Raw genomic sequence first — 19,883 nt, forward strand, 5'->3', positions numbered from 1 at the left:
CAACCCGTTTTCACCTCTTTTATCAAAGAGGATAAGGGGTTTGTGTCTAAGATACTTAACAAAGTTTTCAAACATAATAAATAACCAACACCTAGGGCTAAATTCATCGCTGCTGTAAGTCTCTTATACTTTGCGGGAATTATGCTACTAGGCCATAGAATGTAAGCTCTTTAAAGCAGTGACCTTTTCTTTCCTGTGTATCTACAGTGCTTAGCAACGTGGGGTCCTCTTTCGTGACTGGGTTCCTAGGCACGACAATAATATTTTTAAGGTTTCGGTATTCCTTAGCAGGTCGTGCAGAGAGGGGAAGGACTGTTTTGCACATATGAATAGGTCTAGAGGCCAAGACACCTGGGGTCTTTTTCTTCCTGTGCTGCAAACGCGTGGGCAAATCACCTAATTATATCTGACCTTGAATAAAAATGTAATTGCTGTGCCTCGGTTTCCCCTCTTGTATAAATGATGATACTTCCCTTCTGTCCAGAATGGGTACAAGTTTCATTTCACTCTTCTGTGTGTAAGATAGAGAAAAAAACAAAGGGTTATTGTTTTTATTATTAATGTTATCCTTATATTACCAAGTGTCACTCCCCAGCCTGGCTGCATGTAAGGGAAGAAAGCCTGGTTTCGTTCTTCAGGATGATTCTTTAATGTAGGACTAATGAGCCTATGCAGAGTCCAATCTTCTCCTCTCCGTTCCCAGAGGACAAAGTGGATGTGGGGCACCTGGACGCCGTCCTGGCCGGCATGGGGATCCATTTAACCCAGGAGGAGCTGCAGGAGGTGCTGAAGCACAGCCCCGTTGACAGTGAGCACGTCCACTCCCACTCTGGCCCGTTTGTGTTGTCAGAGCCTGTTGTGTGGGGCAAGGCCTCCTGCTGCCAATGTGGTGGTGGTTAGAGTCTGCTCCCTCCTGCTACTGTCTCAGCATGCCAAAGGTGCGAACCCCATCCCCCCCGCACCTCAGCCAACCTTCCCCCTTAGACCCAAAGGCTGCTCTCACTTACACCCAGCTCTGATGGCTTCAAGGGGGCAGCGGGGAACAACTGAAGCTCTCAGATTCCCTAGCCACAACAGTTCCCCTCCAGCTATTCCACACTATGCCCTCTATCTAGGGGGCTATGTGGGGTGGCATAGAGTCATTACCCCATGTGGCAATTCCCTCTGCCTGCAGGGATTGCCAAGGAGCTGGAAGCTGCTCTTGTGCTGTAAAGCAGGAGGAACAGAGCCCAGAATCCAAGCCCCCATTCGCTCAGCTGCTTCCCTGCGCATGGCCGTGTCTGGCCCTTGTCTCTGAGTGGTGCTTTCCTTCGCAGGAGACGGGACAGTCAGCCTGAGTGCATTTATGAAGAGCATGATGGGTATGCGGAGACCCTCCCAGGCCGAAAGTAAGCAAGAACAGACGTGCTCTTCGCATCCGTTGCTGATGTGGCCTTACCTGGACTGTCAGAGAGCAGCGTATAGTCGCTCTCCATGTTTTTTTTTTTCTGAGGACGCGGCTTCTCCTGCAGCTGCTTGTTCAGGCCTGTCTGTTCTCCTTGGGGAGCTTCTTTCCAGAACTGGCCTTTAAATACTTCAGAGGCTTTGATCTCATGGCCAGAGTTACAGACCCATCTTCTGATCTAGTGAGAGTGGGTGCGACCCCACTGACTTCAGTGGAGTTACTGTTGTTCACACTGAATCCAGCCCATGCTCCCCACTCTGCTGGCTGCCGTCTATCCCACCCTTCTTCTCGTTCCCTCTGAGAGGATTTCTCTCCTCACTGTAGCCAAAGGGCTTGTCTTCACGTACAGCGCTGCACGCACACAGCGGTCGCGGTTTAGATCTGGCCTAAGTGACTTAGGACCACAGGCTGGGATTTCAAAGGAAGCAAAAGTCGTTAAGTGGCCGACTCCCACTGAATTTCAGCAGGATTTAGGCACCTCCCTTCCTTCTGCTCCTTTGGAAATATCAGCACAAATCCCATTGTCTGTCGGTGCTTCCAAGGCCAGGTCTACACTACAGACCTCTAGCGGTATAACTATATCACGCAGGGGTGTGAAAAATTAAACGTAGTTATACTGACCTCACACCCCCTTGTAGACTGCTTCTCCCACCGACAGAGCTGCCACCTCTCGGGGAAGTGGAGTCACTCTGCTGACAGGAGAGCTCTCTCCCAGTGACTTAAAGCGTCTTCATTAAAGTGCTCCAGCAGCGAGGCGCGGCCGACACAGCGTTTTAAATGTAGACCTGTCCTCAGTCACCTAGAGTGCACTTTAAAAGCCTTCGGTGTTGAATGTGACTCGGCTCCCATTGGCTTCCCTGGGCACCAAGTCAGGCCATTGCTGAGCACTTTGCTTTTCACAACCCCACCCTCCAAGGTCAGGCCAAGATTTTCAAAACTGGCTGCCCAAAGGTAGGCAGCTGGGCCCAGATTTTCAAGAGTGCTCAGTACCCACAAGTGAGCTGTGATTTCCAGTGAGCCCTGCTCCTGTCGGAGCCTCTAAAGGAAGTGGCTGAATTTCGAGAAGCGCTCAGCACTCACCCACGTCCCTGGAATTGAACAGGAGAAGATGGTGCTGATTTACGTTCCTCCATATGGACTTAGGCCCAACTCCTCAAAGCTACGTATGCCCAGAACTCCCATTGAAATCAATGGGAGTTAGACACCTACACTTTACCTTTGAGGATCTGGACCTTTGGGCACATAACTGCAGGCCCCCCCTTGTGAAAATACTGGCCCCAGTTTTTAATGATCTTGCACTTAGGAAAACCCTCCGCATTCCTATCGAATGAATGGAGTCCAGGGGGGTGGCCCCCTGACTCTACATGGGAGGGTGAGCGCCTCATGTCAGTCAGGCTTATAGGATCCCCAGACCACCAGCTTTCATGCAGCTCCAGCATGCTTGGAGTCATACATTTCCAAAAGAACTTGACTTACCCTTGGTGGAAAAGATGTTGATATCACATCTTAAACCGTCCCATTGAGAACACAGGGAACAGGATCCTGGAAAAAAGCAGCAAGCACCGGGGTTACGGGGTTTAAGGGAATGATCCAGCAAATCCGACTCGCAAGAGTAAGGCCTCCAGAATTCAGTGAGGCTACTCATGTGAGTAGAGACTGCAGGACTGAGCTCAACATTTGTTATCACCAGCAGTTTTGAAGAGGCAGAGTCTGCCACTAAACATGAGCAGGCAGTTCCCACTGAGGTGCTGGCGATTTCAAAGTTCTTATTAAAACACGAGAACCAGCCGAGCCTGGCAGGGCTTTGATTCCCAGTGGCATTAACAGTTTTATAGTCATACAGGAGAGGTAGGATGGCCCAGCGCTCAGGGTGCTAGCCTGGAACTCCGAAGACCTGGGGTCAATTCCCTACTCTGCCCTAGACTCCCAGTGTGGTCTTGGACAAGGCACTTAGGGCCAGATTTTTAAAGGTAGTTAGTCATCTAAAGAAGTAGATAGGTGCCTAGTAACAGTTTTTTAAAAAAATTGCAAATCCCACTAAGCCCCGGTGTGCATCTGTAGGCCCCTAAATGCCTTTTAAAAATCTGGCCCTTTAAAAAAAAAATCCTGCCTCAGTTTCCCCATCTGTAAAATGAAGAGAATAGCACTGCCCTGTCTCTTTAATGTTGTGAGGCTGAATACAGTAAAGATGGTGAGGTGCTCCAATAATCACTTTAGATCAACACACCTGAACAAGAACCTCACTTCCTGATCTACCCAAAGGGTCAAGCTCACCCCTGAGCAGAGGGCTTGCGCCATATAAGCCCTAGCTGGAGGTCTTTCATGGGACTGAAATGGCACTTAGCCCTTGTGCTGGCTCTCTTCTCTGCCTGGGGGAATTTCACCAGTGCCTTCAGCACCATCAGCAAAAGCCAAAAGGATCCTTCACTTAATATATCGCACTTCATTATTCAAACGTAGCAAACCATCAACTCACATGGGTGTGAATTCTGCTGTCAGTGTCTACATCCACACTGGTGTAACTGAGAGCAGAATTTGGCCCAAGATGCGTGGGTTGGGTGCTGGGGTGCAGTTACACTGGCGTTACACCATTTTAACTCTGCTGGGCCAGATCCATTGAAGTCGATGGAGCTATACTGATCGACGGGATCTGGCCCCAGTGGAGAGACTTCTGATTTGCAACAGTGTCTGTGAGAGGAGGATTTGGCCCCAGTGGCCTTAATTGAGGTTTTTTACATCTCAAAGAGGTGATGCCAAAAGGTCTAAGGGGACTCTGCTATTTCAAATTATGGGCTTCCCGGGAGGGAGCGGGGAAAGTGCACCTGGTAAGAATTCGGAGTGGTTGTCATAGCTACAAGAAAGCAAACAGTAAAACCCCTAATCCTTCTATCTACTTAAAGGGGACAGAGTTGATCCTAGTCACCTGGACTCCATCCTGGTCCACATGGGGATCTACTTAACCAATGAGGAACTGCAGGAGGCGCTGAAATTCATGACGGTGGATGGTGAGTCTTTCAGGTCTCCCTGTGCTGCGTGGTAGCGTTCGCATCGGTGCCAGAAAACTGGGCGAATGCCTGAGCCAGATTTTCCCTTACAGCCGATGGGAAGGTGAATTTGAGCCAATTCATGCGAGGAGTGAGTGCTGCCCAGCCAATGACCCAAGGACCCGGTGAGCAAGAGCTTTATTAAAGAGTCTCAGAGGGGTAGCCGCGTTAGTCTGTATCAGGAAAAACAACGAGGAATCCTTGTGTTACCTTCGAAACTAACAAATTTATTTGGGCATAAGCTTTCACGGGCTAAACCCCACTTCATCAGATGCATGGAGTCGAAAATACAGTAGACAGGTACAAATACACAACGCATGAAAAATGGGAGTTGCCTTACTGAGTGGGGGGGTCAGTGCTAATGAGGCCAATTCAATTAGGATGGATATGGCCCATTTCCAACAGTAGACAAGAAGGGGTGAATATCAACAGAGGGGAAATTACTTTTTGTAGTGCTAACAAGGCCAATTCAATCATGATGGATGTGTCCCATTCACAACAGTTGACAAGAAGGTGTGACTATCAACAGAGGGAAAATTATTTTTTGTAGTGACCAAGCCACTCCCAGTCTTTATTCAGGCCGAATTTGATGGTGTCCAGTTTGCAAATTAATTCTAGTTCTGCACTTGCTCATTGAAGTCTGTTTTTCAAGTTTTTTTGTAGAAGAATGGTCACTTTTAAGTCTGTTATTGAGTGTCCAGAGAGATTGAAGTGCTCTCCTACTGGTTTTCGAATGTTACAATTCTTGATGTCTGATTTGTGTCCATTTATTCTTTTGAGTAGAGACTGTCCGGTTTGTCCAATGTACATGGCAGAGGGGCATTGCTGGCACATGATGGCATATATCACATTGTAGATGTGCAGGTGAACGAGCCCCTGATGATGTGACTGATGTGGTTAGATCCTAGGGTGGTGTCCCTTGAATAGATATGCGGATAAAGTTGGTAACGCAGTTTGTTCCACTGATAGGTTCCTGGGTTAGTGTTTCTGTTGTGTGGTGTGTAGTTGCTGGTGAGTATTTGCTTCAGGTTGGGGGGCTGTCTGTAAGCGAGAACTGGCCTGTCTCCCAAGGTCTGTGAGAGTGAGGGATCGTCCTTCAGGATAGGTTGTAGATCCTTGATGATGCGCTGGAGAGGTTTTAGTTGGGGGCTGTAGGTGACGGCTAGTGGCATTCTGTTACTTCCTTTGTTGGGCCTGTCCTGTAGTAGGTGACTTCTGGGTACCCTTCTGGTTCTGTCTGCTGCTAAGCACCCTGGTCACTGTTCCTTTGCTCTCTGGCAGTTCCCCATGGTGACGTACTTAGAGATGGTAACGTGTGGGTAGAGGTTGGTGTCTCTTGAATGGCTTCTGCTGTCTGTCTCTCAGGCATGCCGTAAAACAGGCAAAAAGCCTCTCTGGGTCACAAATGTTGCTGGGGGTTACGGATTGTCTGGGCACATAGCATGGTGAGGTCATAATCACAAGGTCTAATGCCCATCGCTGAGCTGGGTTGGGAGCCGGTGAGTTGAATGAAGCTTGTGGCAATTGCCACGTCCTGGGCATCCCAAAGTCGATTGTGCTTTGTTAACCATCGTTTAACCTTTTTTACACTACCTCTTGCACAACAATGGGGACTTAGGACACTAGACAGTCAGGGTGGGGCAGTACTGAGGCCACAATTTCAGGTGTGTCATGGCAGGTTTAGCTGCTTGGCAGAAGCCCCAGTGAGATCGGTATCTCATGGGGGGTAAGTCAAGGCTCTGGAGAGCTCGGAATACCTCAAGCCCAGGGCTGCTTAAACTTGGAGGAGTGTCATGATTCTGGATGCAAGTCACAGAGCTGACGGCCCCGATCCATGAGGTGAGATAGCCAGGAAAGAACAGGGAAACTAGCTCTTAGTTCCCCTACCCCTTATCTAGCCCCATTGCCCGTAGAATCTGAGTGCCTCCCAGGCATTAATATATTTTCCCTCATGACCCCCCTCGGGAGGGAGGAGAGTGCCATTATCCCCATTGTACAGATGGGGAAATGGAGGCACAAAGCAGCTAAGTGCTTGCATAGCAGCACATCACTCAGGGGTTCCTTCCTGAGTCTGTATAGTGGCCTTCCTCTTGCTACCCTCCTCCTTAAAGCTGTCTCCGGTCCCAAGCTCTGGGATCAAAGGAGGTTTAAAGTGGGAGGGAGCCTCTGACCCTCTCTACCTGTTTGTGTTACACCCCAGAGAAACCTCAGACGACCTTTGGCCTGGTCTCTGAAACCAATATGACACTGAAGTCCCTGCCGAAGAAGATGATGTTGAAACCCCTGCCAAAAAAGACCAGCGGGTGAGTGTGGAGGTGTCTGGGCTGCCATCACCATGGATTGTCAGGTCCTCTGAGCAGGATCCCTGCCTTCACTCCTGCCAGTAAAACACCCAGCATGCTTGGTGCAGTAATCAGCATTAATTACCCTTTTTTCCAGCTGAAGGAGCTGGCTCTGCTGGACTCTCCCATGCCCCCCTGTGGCTGTAATACTGTGTGTGTGTAACTGAGTTTCTGTCTTTCCTTTTTTTCTTCTTGTTTGTATAGAAAATATAAACACATAACTAAATGAAACGTATAGAATGACATGCACCAGATAGAAATAACCTCTCAGTAACAAAATTCAACCTTCATTATTTGCAAAACCGGGGGGGGCGGGGAAGCTGACCCCATACAGGTCATGGAGGGCATCAGTTAGTAAAGTGACTAATTAGATAAATGATACCATAACCTCTGAGTAACAGGAACTAATATATACTCAGCTGCAAACGTATGCAATTGTTTCATGTGTGACCACAGCCTCATACCTTTTCCAAGTGTTTCTATTAGGCAGAGTCACTTTTCCCATCAATGCAGTAGTAGGGAGGTCACTAAGCCAGTCTGTAAATGAAGGAGGAATTCTCAAAATAAGTCTTTTGGCCACTAAAATAGTGACTGCAATCCACTTCTTACTGGTAACACAAACTCATTCATCACCCCTCAAACACATAGGCTTGGAGAAGGAAAGAGAGCACACACAAAGTTTTTGAGAGAGTACTGAATATGGTGTTCCAGAACATGTGCATTTCTGGACAGGTCTAGAAAATATGCAAAAGGTTGGCACGTGGCTGTTTGCATATCCAGTATTTGCTGTGCATTGCCTTAAACACATGTTCTGGAGTCCAGTTGCGCCTGTTTAATGTCTTGTTCTGGAAGAATCACAAGGATAAAGAACTTGAAGTATCTTGCACATTAACCCAGATAGCCTTTATTCTCACAACGGAAACCTGGGAGGATATGTTCTTTTTCCCATTTTCCTTTGAGACTGAGATTGAGAGGGTACTGTAAAGCATTATGCCATCTAAGTAATTCCTACAAAATGACTTTTGTTTCCATATTTGTTATCATCCTCTTCTAGAGGTGAAAGAGTTGAAATGGACCAATTGTCCCCTCTTCCTGCATGAATCCTTGAAAATAGCTGCTGAAAGAAGGACGTGTGAGGCAGTAATAGAGGATATTTGTTACATGTAGAATTGAAGGAGGCCAGTCTATCATCTTGTATTACATCTTTAATTTCTGTTAATTCTTTTTCTATCCAAATTGTCTTAATCATAGAATCATAGAATATCAGGGTTGGAAGGGACCTCAGGAGGTCACCTAGTCCAACCCCCTGCTCAAAGCAGGACCAACCCCAACTAAATCATCCCAGCCAGGGCTTTGTCAAGCCTGGTCTTAAAAACCTCTAAGGAAGGAGATTCCACCACCTCCATAGGTAACGCATTCCAGTGGTTCACCACCCTCCTAGTGAAAAAGTTTTTCCTGATATCCAATAAGCATGGAGTTGGCCTTGATCCTGATGCATGTGTTATCCTGTAGTGGTACGAGAAGAGAATTAGTAAGATCGGATGCTGTAATCATCTTAGTGCATTGCAGGGTGCCCCATGTAGATGCAAAGATTGGACTTTTCCTTAAGGGTGTGGGTAGCCTCTTAAGGGATATAAAAGAAGAGAGGGAACCAAATGATATAGCTAAGCTTTTTTCTATCTCAAACCAGGCCGGTGTGTATGCAGAGCAACTGGAGGGGAACCACCTTAAAATAGGACGCATTTGGAATGCTAGATAATACAGACACAGATCTAGCAACCCCCGACCTCCCGTTGTCCAGTATTTTTAAGGGTCTTGTGTGACAAGTGAGGCTGGTTTTTATCTCATATAAATTGCATGATTAGCCTATTGATTTGAGCAAAGAGTGAGGGAGGGAAAGACCTTGAAAGGCAACAGGCTAATGATATAAAATCAATCTTGGGCAGATATTCATTCTGGCTATTTCTATTTTCCCCAGTAAGGATACAGGGAGGAGACACCACCTTTCTACATCCTTGGACAGTTGTTTTTATATGTAGTCCATATTTATAGAAACAATTTTGGAAAGATTAGGACAAAACACCTAAGTAAGTTATTTCCTTGCATATTGGAAATGGAAAATGCTGAGTCTGAGAAGGATCTGGTCTTTTGGATACATTCGTTGCTTGTGATTTATTCCAGTTAATGCAAAAACCAGAGCTCTCCAGAAATGTAAGCTATACTCTATAACGATGAGATTAATGAGGATGGATTCTTCAATAGTACAAAACTGTCATCTGCATATAAACTGATTTTGTATTCTTTCCTGTTTATAGTCACACCTTCAGTGTGTACATTGCCACTGGTTCAAGAGAGAGATTAAAAGGGAGAGGCAAGAGGGGACAGCCTTGTTGTGTCCCTCTTTCTAGTTGAAATATGGGAGAAATAATTCTATTAGTTGATAGTGCAGCGAGGGGAGAGTTGTATAATACACTCAGACAATTCAGGATATTGATGCAAATCCAATTTTTGTTTTGTTTTCTTAGGACATCCATTACATAAGGCTATTCAACCCTATCAACGGCCTTCTCTGCATCTAGAGATAGGACTATGGAGGGAACATCTGACAGCAGAACTTGCTGGATCAATTGAGCGATTTTTCTCATATTCTCAGCAGCCAGGCTTCCTTTCATGAAACTACACTGATCTGAGTGTGTAATTGATGGGATGCGGCTGCTAAAATTTTTGCAATTAGTTTTCAATCTGTGTTGAATAGAGATATGGGACAGAAGTTGACACTGTTGCTACCATCCTTGTTCTTCTTTAATATTAAAGTAATCAAAGCAGTTCTCATGTTGTGAAACATGGTTCTCTTTTGGAATGTTTCAGTGAAGACCTCTGAAAGAATAGAAGAAAGCTGATTACAGAATGTTTTGTAGAAATCTGCCAGAAAGCCGGGGAGCCTTGCTGGAGTTTGTTTTTTGTAGCCTGTTCAATTTCTTGTGTTGAGAAAGCTTTGTCTGTAAACAACGCTTGTTCTGAAGTTAGGGTATTAAAAGGCAGGTCTTCAATTAAATGATCCAATTGATTAGAGTCAGATTGGTTGTCTGATTTCTAGAAAGCTTGATAGAATTGCGTACATTGATTATTTACATCTGTTGGTTCCAGGATGGCCCTCCTGTCTTCTTGTAATAAGGAAGAAATATTGTTGTTGGCTAGTTCCATCTTAAATCTTCTGGCAAGTGGCTTACCTGCGTTATCTTCCCATTCAGAATATCTTTGTTTGACCCTGTTGAGTGTAAATTGAACTTGGCTGGATAAGCATTCATTATATTTATATTTGGCATTGATAATGTAGGAGGTTTTCATTATTTGGGTCCATCTTGTGTGTTTTCTCCAACTCATCTATTTCCGTGGCTGAAAAGTCTAGTAACTTGAGTCGTTCTCTCTTCTTTTGGGAGGCCTATCTTATGCACTCACCTCTTACAGTAGCTTGTAGAGCTTCCCAAAAGATGTAACTGAGGTAACCGAGTGCTTATTTTCTTGTATGAAGTGAGAGATGACAGAATCAACTGTGCAATTAAATTTTGCATCTTTTAGTAGCAGTGTGTTCAGCTTCCAGCGAAGACTTTAATGAGGTGTAACCAGCATCTATGGTAAGTATAATTGGAGCCTGATCTGAAATTATCAATAGTGCTTCCAGGCATGCTGGAATCAGTTCTGAAGACACAAGAAGAATTCAGTTCTGGAGTAAAAAGAATGTACTGCAGAGAAATACGTATATTCACGCTCCGTGGAGTGTCTTAGTCTCCAAACACCTTTTAAATCAAGTTCATTCGTTGGTAACGAGGGTTGTTCTATTGTGCTTTGAGTGCTCGGTCTCATGTATTTGGATTTGTCCAGACATGTCTAGCATAGTATTCCAATTGCCTCCCAGTATTACAGGAGTGTCTTTTTTATTAAAAAGAATGTCTGCAATGTCTTTGAAAAATTCAGAATTATCTCCACTTGGATTGTAAATACTTCCTAGAATTAACTTTTTTGAGTTGAAACATCTTCAGGAAGAATGTTTCTTCCTTCAGAATCAAACCAAGACTGTATACATTGAAAAGTTAATACTTTTATGAATTAAGATGGGTACAAAAAGATCTGTAGTTAAATATCATGTGCCTTACAAATATACTTTGGAACAGAAAACAAAAAAAAGTAAGACTTAAAACAAGCCAGAATGGGCAAGTTCAGATCCTGATGGCTTCAGTTCTATCTCTCCTCCCCTCCCTATATTATCTAATAATATCCTAAACATCTCTAAATGCATATTTTAAGTCAAATCTTACCCTGTAAATACCATTGGGTAGTCTAAGAACATGTATAATGTATTCCTACCTACAGAAGTTTTGATGTATAGTTATGTATGCATATGTATATGCAGACTCATCACAAGAAATTTACAATTGGTTTGGTAAATCAAATACAAATTAGTACAAAATCTAAATACGAAAAATACAACATAAAAAAAGTTTCATATTCATAGTATGTCAAATGCCCTGCGCAAATTGAATAACTAGTGCTATTTAAGGTTAGGTTATAGTCTGTTTTACATGTCGTGAATACTGACTGTTCCACAAGGGACTTGTGGTTACCCTAACACAACCCATCAGAGGAAAAGCTAGTGAAGAGATTCTGTCCAGCAGTGCAAGCTGTGATGATTAGTGCAGATAATACTTCAGCCAGTAGATGGTGCTATATCCCCCCGCTTAGTGTTCACAGTGTTAAAACGAAAAGGAGTACTTGTGGCACCTTAGAGACTAACCAATTTATTAGAGCATGAGCTTTCGTGAGCTACAGCTCACTTCATCAGATGCATATCGTGGAAACTGCAGCAGACTTTATATATACACAGAGAATATGAACCAATACCTCCTCCCACCCCACTGTCCTGCTGGTAATAGCTTATCTAAAGTGATCATCAGGTGGGCCATTTCCAGCACAAATCCAGGTTTTCTCACCCTCCACTCCCCCACACAAATTCATTTGTTATTGCTCAGTCTTAAAGGAGATCAACTGAAGAGTTCAGCCTACCTGGTTATTTGCTAGGAATTGGAAGTTTGTGTAAGTGACTATTAACATGTCTACAGGGATACCTAGAAAAACAAACTTATTTTTAAACTTGTTGAGGTTTGCTTTGTATTGGTTTAAAAAAAACCCCATTCTGCTATTTGTTGGTCAAATCTGATCTCAGTCTTTGAAGTGTCTGCCAAGCTTCAGAAGGGGTTTGGCAAAATCTGGCGGTGCATGCTGAATCCATGGGGAAGGTGAATGGGTACTTGATCCTGTATCTGACGTTGGTCCCCCTCAGGATTTTCTTTATGGAATGCAGCCCTCTTTTTGTTAAGCTCAGCTGAGAAGTCAGGGAAAAGAGATTTTGTGGCCTTTGTACATAAGGGTTTCAGCTTTTCTAGCAGCATTCATTAATGGTTGTTTACCATTGAACTTCAGCGGCTTGAAGACGATGGGCTTGGGCTTGGGCTTGTCAGATTCCCACCATCTAATACCAGGCATTCGATGAGCCCTTTCAACGTCTAATGGGGGAAGCTGAGGGTGGATTTTAAATAGGTCAGGGAGCAGTTTCTGAAGAAATCTGATAATATCCGCCTTCTCCAGACCCTCAGCAATGACCAACAGGCGAAGTTTGTTTCTTCAAGTTCTCTTTTCTAAGTCATCCTGGGTTTCTTCCAGTTTGTCTAGTCCAAGCTTTAAGAAGGAGGCCATTTCTTCTTTAATTTCACTGGTTCAAGGGCAGCCTTTGGCAGCTAATTTTCCAAGTGAGCCATTTTGGGATTTTGCATCACACACATCTTTAGAGAGCCCTCGGATATCTTTGGAGATTGAATCCAGGCGGCCTGTGAGGAATTCTTTCAGTGTCACAATATCCTGGGCTAGGTTCTGCTATGGCCTTCTAATCCCCCTTCAGCTGTTTGGGTGATGCAGGCTGAGGTCTTTAACTGCTCCTCATTTATTCATTGGGATCCGTCTTCAGCAGCTTGAAGTTTATCCAGGGGTTTAATTTAACCTTTTATGACAGAAACTTATTGCCAGTTTGCTAGGAAAGTAATGATTAGAGATGAATTGACATGCGGAGGTCCGGGACTAGGCAGCCATCTTCCTCACAGGTATCATGTGATCCTGGGATTTCATTCTTTCTAATGCTGTAACTTGGCAAAAGCTGGGACCCCCCAGATCAGCTACCTCACTACTGGTGCTTTCTCCCCACTGCTTTCCAGGGGAGGAGAGGGAGCAGGCTCACTGGGTGGGTGCCCAGCAGTGGCAGAGTTAAAGATGAATGGCTTGGTTTTTCCCAGGTGCTGAGCACCCACATCTCCTGTGGAAGTCAGTGGGAACTGTGGGGAACTCAGTCCTTTGGGGATCTCAGCCCGTAAATGCCAAAGTCTTTATGCAGCCCTGAGGAAGTTAAAGGGATTGCATAAGAGGGCAGAATCAGACCCTAGCAGAGTCTCCAGAGTGACCCTACAGCATCTTAGTGGTATTCACATCTGTGTACAACTGATGTGAGAGCAGAATCAGATAATGAACTCTTCTCTGTTCCATGAATGCAATCCCTCTGAAGTCAGTGTGGTTGCACCAGTGTAGCTGAAAGACACATGTGGCCTCCTGCATCATATCCTGCCCTGAATCCATGCGCTCAGCTGCTCTTCCATCAACAGGAGCTGCATATCTGCAGAGGAATGTTGGTTTGCATCTTTTAATTGTCCTTCTTTCTTCTTGAATGTTGTATGGCAGGGAGTTATCTGGCATCCTCCTAGGCAGGAATAAGTGCAAAGCAGCAAAGAATCTGACCATGGACCAGCTAGAAGGTAACAATGCCCCAGTTATCTGTCTTTCACTTTGAAAGGCAGGTTGACAAAAAGACTGTTCAAGGTTTATTTTTTAGCTTGTTAGATCTTTATTTTTTCTACTACAGTAGCAACTGTGGGGACAGCCCCCACCTGAGGTCAGGGCCCCCTTGTGCTGGAATCATAGAATCATAGAATATCAAGGTTGGAAGGGACCTCAGGAGGTCATCTAGTCCAACCCCCTGCTCAAAGCAGGACCAATCCCCAATTAAATCATCCAGCCAGGGCTTTGTCAAGCCTGACCTTAAAAACTTCTAAGGAAGGAGATTCTACCACCTCCCTAGATAATGCATTCCAGTGTTTCACCACCCTCCTAATGAAGAAGGTTTTCCTAATATCCAACCTAAACCTCCCCCACTGAAACTTGAGACCATTACTCCTTGTCCTGTCCTCTTCTACCACTGAGAATAGTCTAGAACCATCCTCTCTGGAACCACCTCTCAGGTAGTTGAAAGCAGCTATCAAATCCCCTCTCATTCTTCTCTTCTGCAGACTAAACAATCCCAGTTCCCTCCGCCTCTCCTCATAAGTCATGTGTTCCAGACCCCTAATCATTTTTGTTGCCCTTCGCTGGAATCTCTCCAATCCACATCCTTCTTGTAGTGTGGGGCCCAAAACTGGACACAGTACTCCAGATGAGGCCTCACCAATGTCGAATAGAGGGGAACGATCACATCCCTTGATCTGCTCGCTGTGCCCCTACTTATACATCCCAAAATGCCATTGGCCTTCTTGGCAACAAGGGCACACTGCTGACTCATATCCAGCTTCTCGTCCACTGTCACCCCTACGTCCTTTTCCGCAGAACTGCTGCCGAGCCATTCAGTCCCTAGTCTGTAGCTGTGCATTGGGTTCTTCCGTCCTAAGTGCAGGACTCTGCATTTATCCTTATTGAACCTCATCAGATTTCTTTTGGCCCAATCCTCCAATTTGTCTAGGTCCCTCTGGACATTGTACATACCCAATCCCTGGCCCAAACACCTTACAATCTCAGCTGACCAGACAGACAAAGGAAATAGGGCTGTCAAGCGATTAAAAAAATTCATTGTGATTATTCGTGCAATTTAAAAAAGTAATTGTGATGAATTGCATGATTAATCGCACTGTTAAACAATAATAGAATACCATTTATTTAAATATTTTTGGGTGTTTTCTACATTTTCAAATATATTGATTTCAATGACAACACAGAATACAAAGTGTACAGTGCTCACTTGCACTGTAAAAAAAACAAAAGAAACAATATTTTTCAATTCACCTCATACAAATTCTGTAGTGCAATCTCTTTATCGTGAAAGTGCAACTTAGAAATGTAGAATTATGTACAAAAAATGGTTTTATTTTTTAATGCAATGTAAAACTTTAGAGCCTACAGATCTACTCAGTCCTACTTCTTGTTCAGTCAATCATTCAGACAAACAAGTTTGTTTACACTTTCAGGACATAATGCTGCCCCCTTCTTATTTACAGTGTCACCTGAAAGTGAGAACAAGCATTCGCATGGCACTGTTGTAGCCAGCATCGCAAGATTTTTACATGCCAGATGCGCTAAAGATTCATATGTCCCTTCATGCTTCAACCACCATTCCAGAGGACATGTGTCCATGCTGATGATGGGTTCTGCTCGATAATGATCCAAAGCAGTGCGCACCGACGCATGTTCATTTTCATCATCTGAGTCCGATGCCACCAGCAGAAGGTTGATTTTCTTTTTTAGTGGTTCAGGATCTGTAGTTTCAGCATCAGAGTGTTGCTCTTTTAAGACTTTTGAAAGCATGCTCCACACCTCGTCCCTCTCAGATTTTGGAAGGTACTTCAGATTCTTAAACATTGGGTCGAGTGCTGTAGCTATCTTTAGAAATCTCACATTGGTGCTTTCTTTAAGTTTTGTCAAATCTGCAGTGAAAGTATTCTTAAAATGAACATCATCTGAGACTGCTATAACGTGAAATATATGGCAGAATGTGGGTAAAACAGAGCAGGAGACATACAATTCTCCCCCACGGAGTTCAGTCACCAATTTAATTAATGCATTATTTTTTTAATGAGCGTCATCACCATGGAAGCATGTCCTCTGGAATGGTGGCCTAAGCATGAAGGGGCATACAAATGTTTAGCATATCTGGCAAGTAAATACTTTGCAATTCCAGCTACAAAAGTGCCACGTGAATGCCTGTTCTCAGTTTCAGGTGACATTGTAAATTAGAAGCGGGCAGCATTATCTCCCATAAATGTAAAACAAACTTGTTTGTCTTAGCAGTTGGCTGAACAAGAAGTAGGACTGAGTGGACTTGTAGGCTCTAAAGTTTTATATTGTTTTGGGTTTTAATGCAGTTATGTAACAAAAAAATCTGCATTTGTAAGTTGCAGAGATTGCACTACAGTACTTGTATGAGGTGAATTTAAAAATATTATTTCTTTTGTTTGTCATTTTCCCAGAGCAAATATTTGTAATAAAAAAATATAAAGTGAACACTATATACTTTGTATTCTGTGTTGTAATTGAAATCAATATATTTGAAAACGTAGAAAAACATCTAAAACTATTTAATAAATTTCAATTGGCATTCTATTGTTTAACAGAGTGATTAAAACTGCAATTAACCGTGATTAATTTTTTTAATTTTAATTTTAATTTTTTGAATTAATTGTGTGAGTTAACTGCGATTAATCGACAGCCCTAAAAGGAAGTGTCACTCCCTCTTTTGCAGATAGGGGACTAAGGCACAGGGGGAATAAGTGACTTGCCTGAATTCACACAGGAAACCTGTGGCAGAGCCAGGAGCTGAACCCAGGTCACATGAGTCCCATAACCACAAGATCCTCCTGCCTTTCCTCTGGTTTCATGATTCTCTTACCATATTGTTTCATTGACCTGGGTAGAATCTTTGTGTTGGCATAAAAAAAAACAACCCTAGGCATTATGTCCCTTGGTTTCCAAAGAGCATAGTACATGAAGTTCGTACATCCCACCTGACGTAACTGGTGGTACTTTCCCTACATGCCCACAGCTTTCCACCAGGCCTATAGTTTCTTCAGTAGGGACGTAGATGGCAGTATTGACCTAGAAGGCTTGGAGACGACTGCAAAGAAGCTGGGGATTAGTTTAACCGAACAAGAGGCCTACGATGAGCTGTCATATGCTGATATGGATGGTGAGTGTACACAATCATCCCTGGTTTAGCCCACAGTGGTACATTCCAAGGGTCTGTGTTTGTGAGTGTGTGGTGTTGTGCTCCCTTGAAACTCCTGGCACTGGGGGAGAGCAGGGTGTGGTGCTAGACACTCTTCCTACATGTCACATGAAGCAGTCCCTGCCCTGGGGAGTTTGCAGTCTAAATAGGCAAGATAGAGGGTAAGAGGAAGGAAGGATTAGGTCGGCATTTGGTGATTTGCCAGAGGCAACCCAGCGAGTCTGTGACAAGCTGGGAACTTGCACCAGCTCTTCCGCGTGCCTTTAACTCATCATCTCCTGCACCTGGTTACAGAACGTGACTCCTGTAGGGAGTACAAAGAAAGCACATTAAGGCTACATCAAGGGTGAGATCTCAAAGCCTCGAAAACCAGGAGCTGAGAGAGTTAAAGGTGCCACAACATCCTGACCTCTGGGCCCTGGGCATTGGGATGAGGGGGTCCATCGCTTGCTGTCTGGCAGAGGTTTTTGCTAACTCCAGCTGGAGCAGTGGAGGGCCCGGTCTGTTACAAAGTGAGAGACCAACTCAGTGTGAAAGCAGGGCTCTTGCAGGGGAAATGGGCAAAGTGGTGGGCAGGTGGGGGCAGCTGTGCACAGGGCTAGCTCCAGGATGGGCAGGGAGTGCACGAGACTGACAACATGCTGATTCAAAGGGGTAGGGGCCAAGGGAGGATGGGACTATGCCCGCCTCTTCATTAGGCAGCTCTGTGAAGGGCACCATGTGAATGGGTGATGGGAGTTTGCCCTGCAGCTGTGGCTGCTCCCTCAAGAGGAATCCTGGCTGAGTCCACAAGAATTCTTCCTTGGGCTGCCCTGACATTAGCACACATCACTCACACACACACAAGGAGCCCAGACTAGAACCCCAGTCTTTCTGCTCCCAGAACTGCCCCTCTGCCAGCCAAGCTAAAGGACACCTCCCTCAGCAAGCATCCAAAGCAAGTCCCCTTGTGTCCTCTCTGTGACAACACAGACTCATACATACCCTCATACCCTACTCAGCCCTTTCCAATGCAGCCAGTGGCTTAAAGCCACATTTGGGCCCAAAATGTATTGGCCCCTTTGGTTTCAAACTGGGATTCACTAAGTAAGGTTTTCTTCTCTTGTAGTCCTCCCCCCCCACAGCCCTCCCCCCTCCCATGCACACAGGTCAGAAGCAGGCCAGCCATACAGCTATCATTATGGGCCCTACCAAATTCACGGTCCATTTTGGTCAATTTCACGGTCATAGGATTTTAAAAATAGTAAATTTCATAATTTCAGCTATTTAAATCTGAAATTTCACAGTGTTGTAATTATAGGGATCCTGCCCCCAAAAGGGGTTGTGGGTGGGTGGGTTTCACAAGATTATTGTGGGGGGGGGGTTGCAGTACTGCTACACTTACCTCTGCGCTGCTGCTGGCTGCAGCGCTGCCCTCAGAGCCGGCCAGCTGCAGAGCGGCGGCTGCTGGCCGGGAGCCCAGCTCTGAAGGCAGATCCGCTGCCAGCAGCAGTGCAGAAGTCAGATTTCATGGGGGGGAGACCGGATTTCATGGTCCGCGACATGTTTTTCATGGTTGTAAATTTGGTAGGGACCTAGCTATCACTCTCTGACACAGGCTCTCTTGAGCAGCATGGCCTCAGAACTTAGACAGACCCATGCTGATGACAACCAACCGAGTGAGGGAGGTATTATTATGCACTTGTCTAGCGTGGATCTTAGCAACAGAGCCCCTTCTCCACCAGCACTCAGGGGAAGGTGGTTGTAGCCAACCTGGCCTGGAGTAGGCCCATCACTACCCTGTCCCTGGGGTGAAAGGTGCTTGATCAGTGGGAAATGCTGTTTACCTTGCAGGAGATGGGAAGGTGAACTTCTCTGATTTTCTGACCATTATCAGCGACAACAAGCGCTTCATCCAGGCTATAGGTGAGTGCGGTGAACCGGGCCCAGCCAATGGGATTGGCCACGGTCCCCCCGGCGATGTTAGTGTGTGGCCAGAAAATCCCACTTGCATAGAGGCATTGGTGTTTCCTGAACCTTGGGGCAATTGGGAGTTCACGTGATGTGGACTCGGACATCAGCATCTGGGGTCCCACAAAGAACGAGCTCGCGCACAGCAGGCCCCCATTCGAAACAGCTGTACAAAGCCTTGACCATCCAGCTCAGGGGAGGAGGCAGCTGCTGAGCTCCATGCTGAGGGGCCTGTGGGCACAGAGAAGGGTGCAGGCACTGGCAGAACTCCCCAAGGTAGCCTGGCTCATGAGGAGGAATCACCAGGAAAGGGGAGTGATGACGGGGAGCCCAGGGACCCTGGGGCCTATAAGCAGGGTTCAGATAGCCAGGCTGTGCTCCACATACTCAATCTGAGTCTCTCTGGCTGGAATACCAGGACCAAATCTGCCTCTTCCAAAGCGTAGGGGAGCAGCATTGTCTGGAGATACTGTGCTTCCTTGGGCGATGGGAGAGGGCCGTGAGAAGTACCCCTTGCTAGCACTTGCCCCAGTGCACCAGGCAGGAGACATGCTCCCACACACGCATACACCATACTTGCTCAGACAAAATGTTGTTGGAGGTTCCTGGTGCTGACTGGGGTCTCTGAAGGAGATGGGTTGGTGGGGTGGGCGCTCTGATTGACATGCATCTCCTCCCCAGCCCCCGAGAAAGGCAGCATGGAGGACCTTGATTCCGTCGACGCCTCAGGAATCCTGTTCTTTGAGGTCCTGTCAAAGCTGGTGGAAATGTCGGCTCTGCCAAGGAAGGCCATGCTTGAAATAGTCAGGTGAGTGCTAAAAGCTCTAGCAAGGTCTCCAAAGAGGGGAAAGGAGATCTCCATTTCATAGGCTCGGCAGACTCAAACAGCGGGCCCAGGGCCAGACTTACAAAAGTATTTAGGCACCTAAAAATGCAGCTAGGCACCTAATGGGGTTAACAAAAGCACCTAGGTGAGTTAGGTCCCTAACTTGATTGGAAGTCAATGGGAATTAGGC

At 45.6% G+C, this 19,883-nt stretch overlaps 1 protein-coding gene across 1 annotated transcript in view; it reads left to right on the plus strand.

Annotated features, from left to right (window-relative positions):
* The window catches only part of EFCAB3 (EF-hand calcium binding domain 3), a 40,412-nt gene that overhangs the window by 13,448 nt on the left and 7,081 nt on the right, over nucleotides 1–19,883 (plus strand). The window contains exons 17-25 of the mRNA XM_084616010.1: nucleotides 704–808; nucleotides 1,317–1,388; nucleotides 4,345–4,449; nucleotides 4,542–4,613; nucleotides 6,689–6,791; nucleotides 13,611–13,684; nucleotides 16,735–16,878; nucleotides 18,751–18,822; nucleotides 19,549–19,675. Of these exons, the coding sequence (XP_084472136.1) occupies nucleotides 704–808; nucleotides 1,317–1,388; nucleotides 4,345–4,449; nucleotides 4,542–4,613; nucleotides 6,689–6,791; nucleotides 13,611–13,684; nucleotides 16,735–16,878; nucleotides 18,751–18,822; nucleotides 19,549–19,675 (874 nt within the window). The remainder of the gene's footprint in view (nucleotides 1–703; nucleotides 809–1,316; nucleotides 1,389–4,344; nucleotides 4,450–4,541; nucleotides 4,614–6,688; nucleotides 6,792–13,610; nucleotides 13,685–16,734; nucleotides 16,879–18,750; nucleotides 18,823–19,548; nucleotides 19,676–19,883) is intronic.

Source organism: Lepidochelys olivacea (genome assembly GCF_965140295.1).
Source record: "Lepidochelys olivacea isolate rLepOli2 genome assembly, chromosome: 27".
NCBI lineage: Eukaryota > Metazoa > Chordata > Testudines > Cheloniidae > Lepidochelys > Lepidochelys olivacea.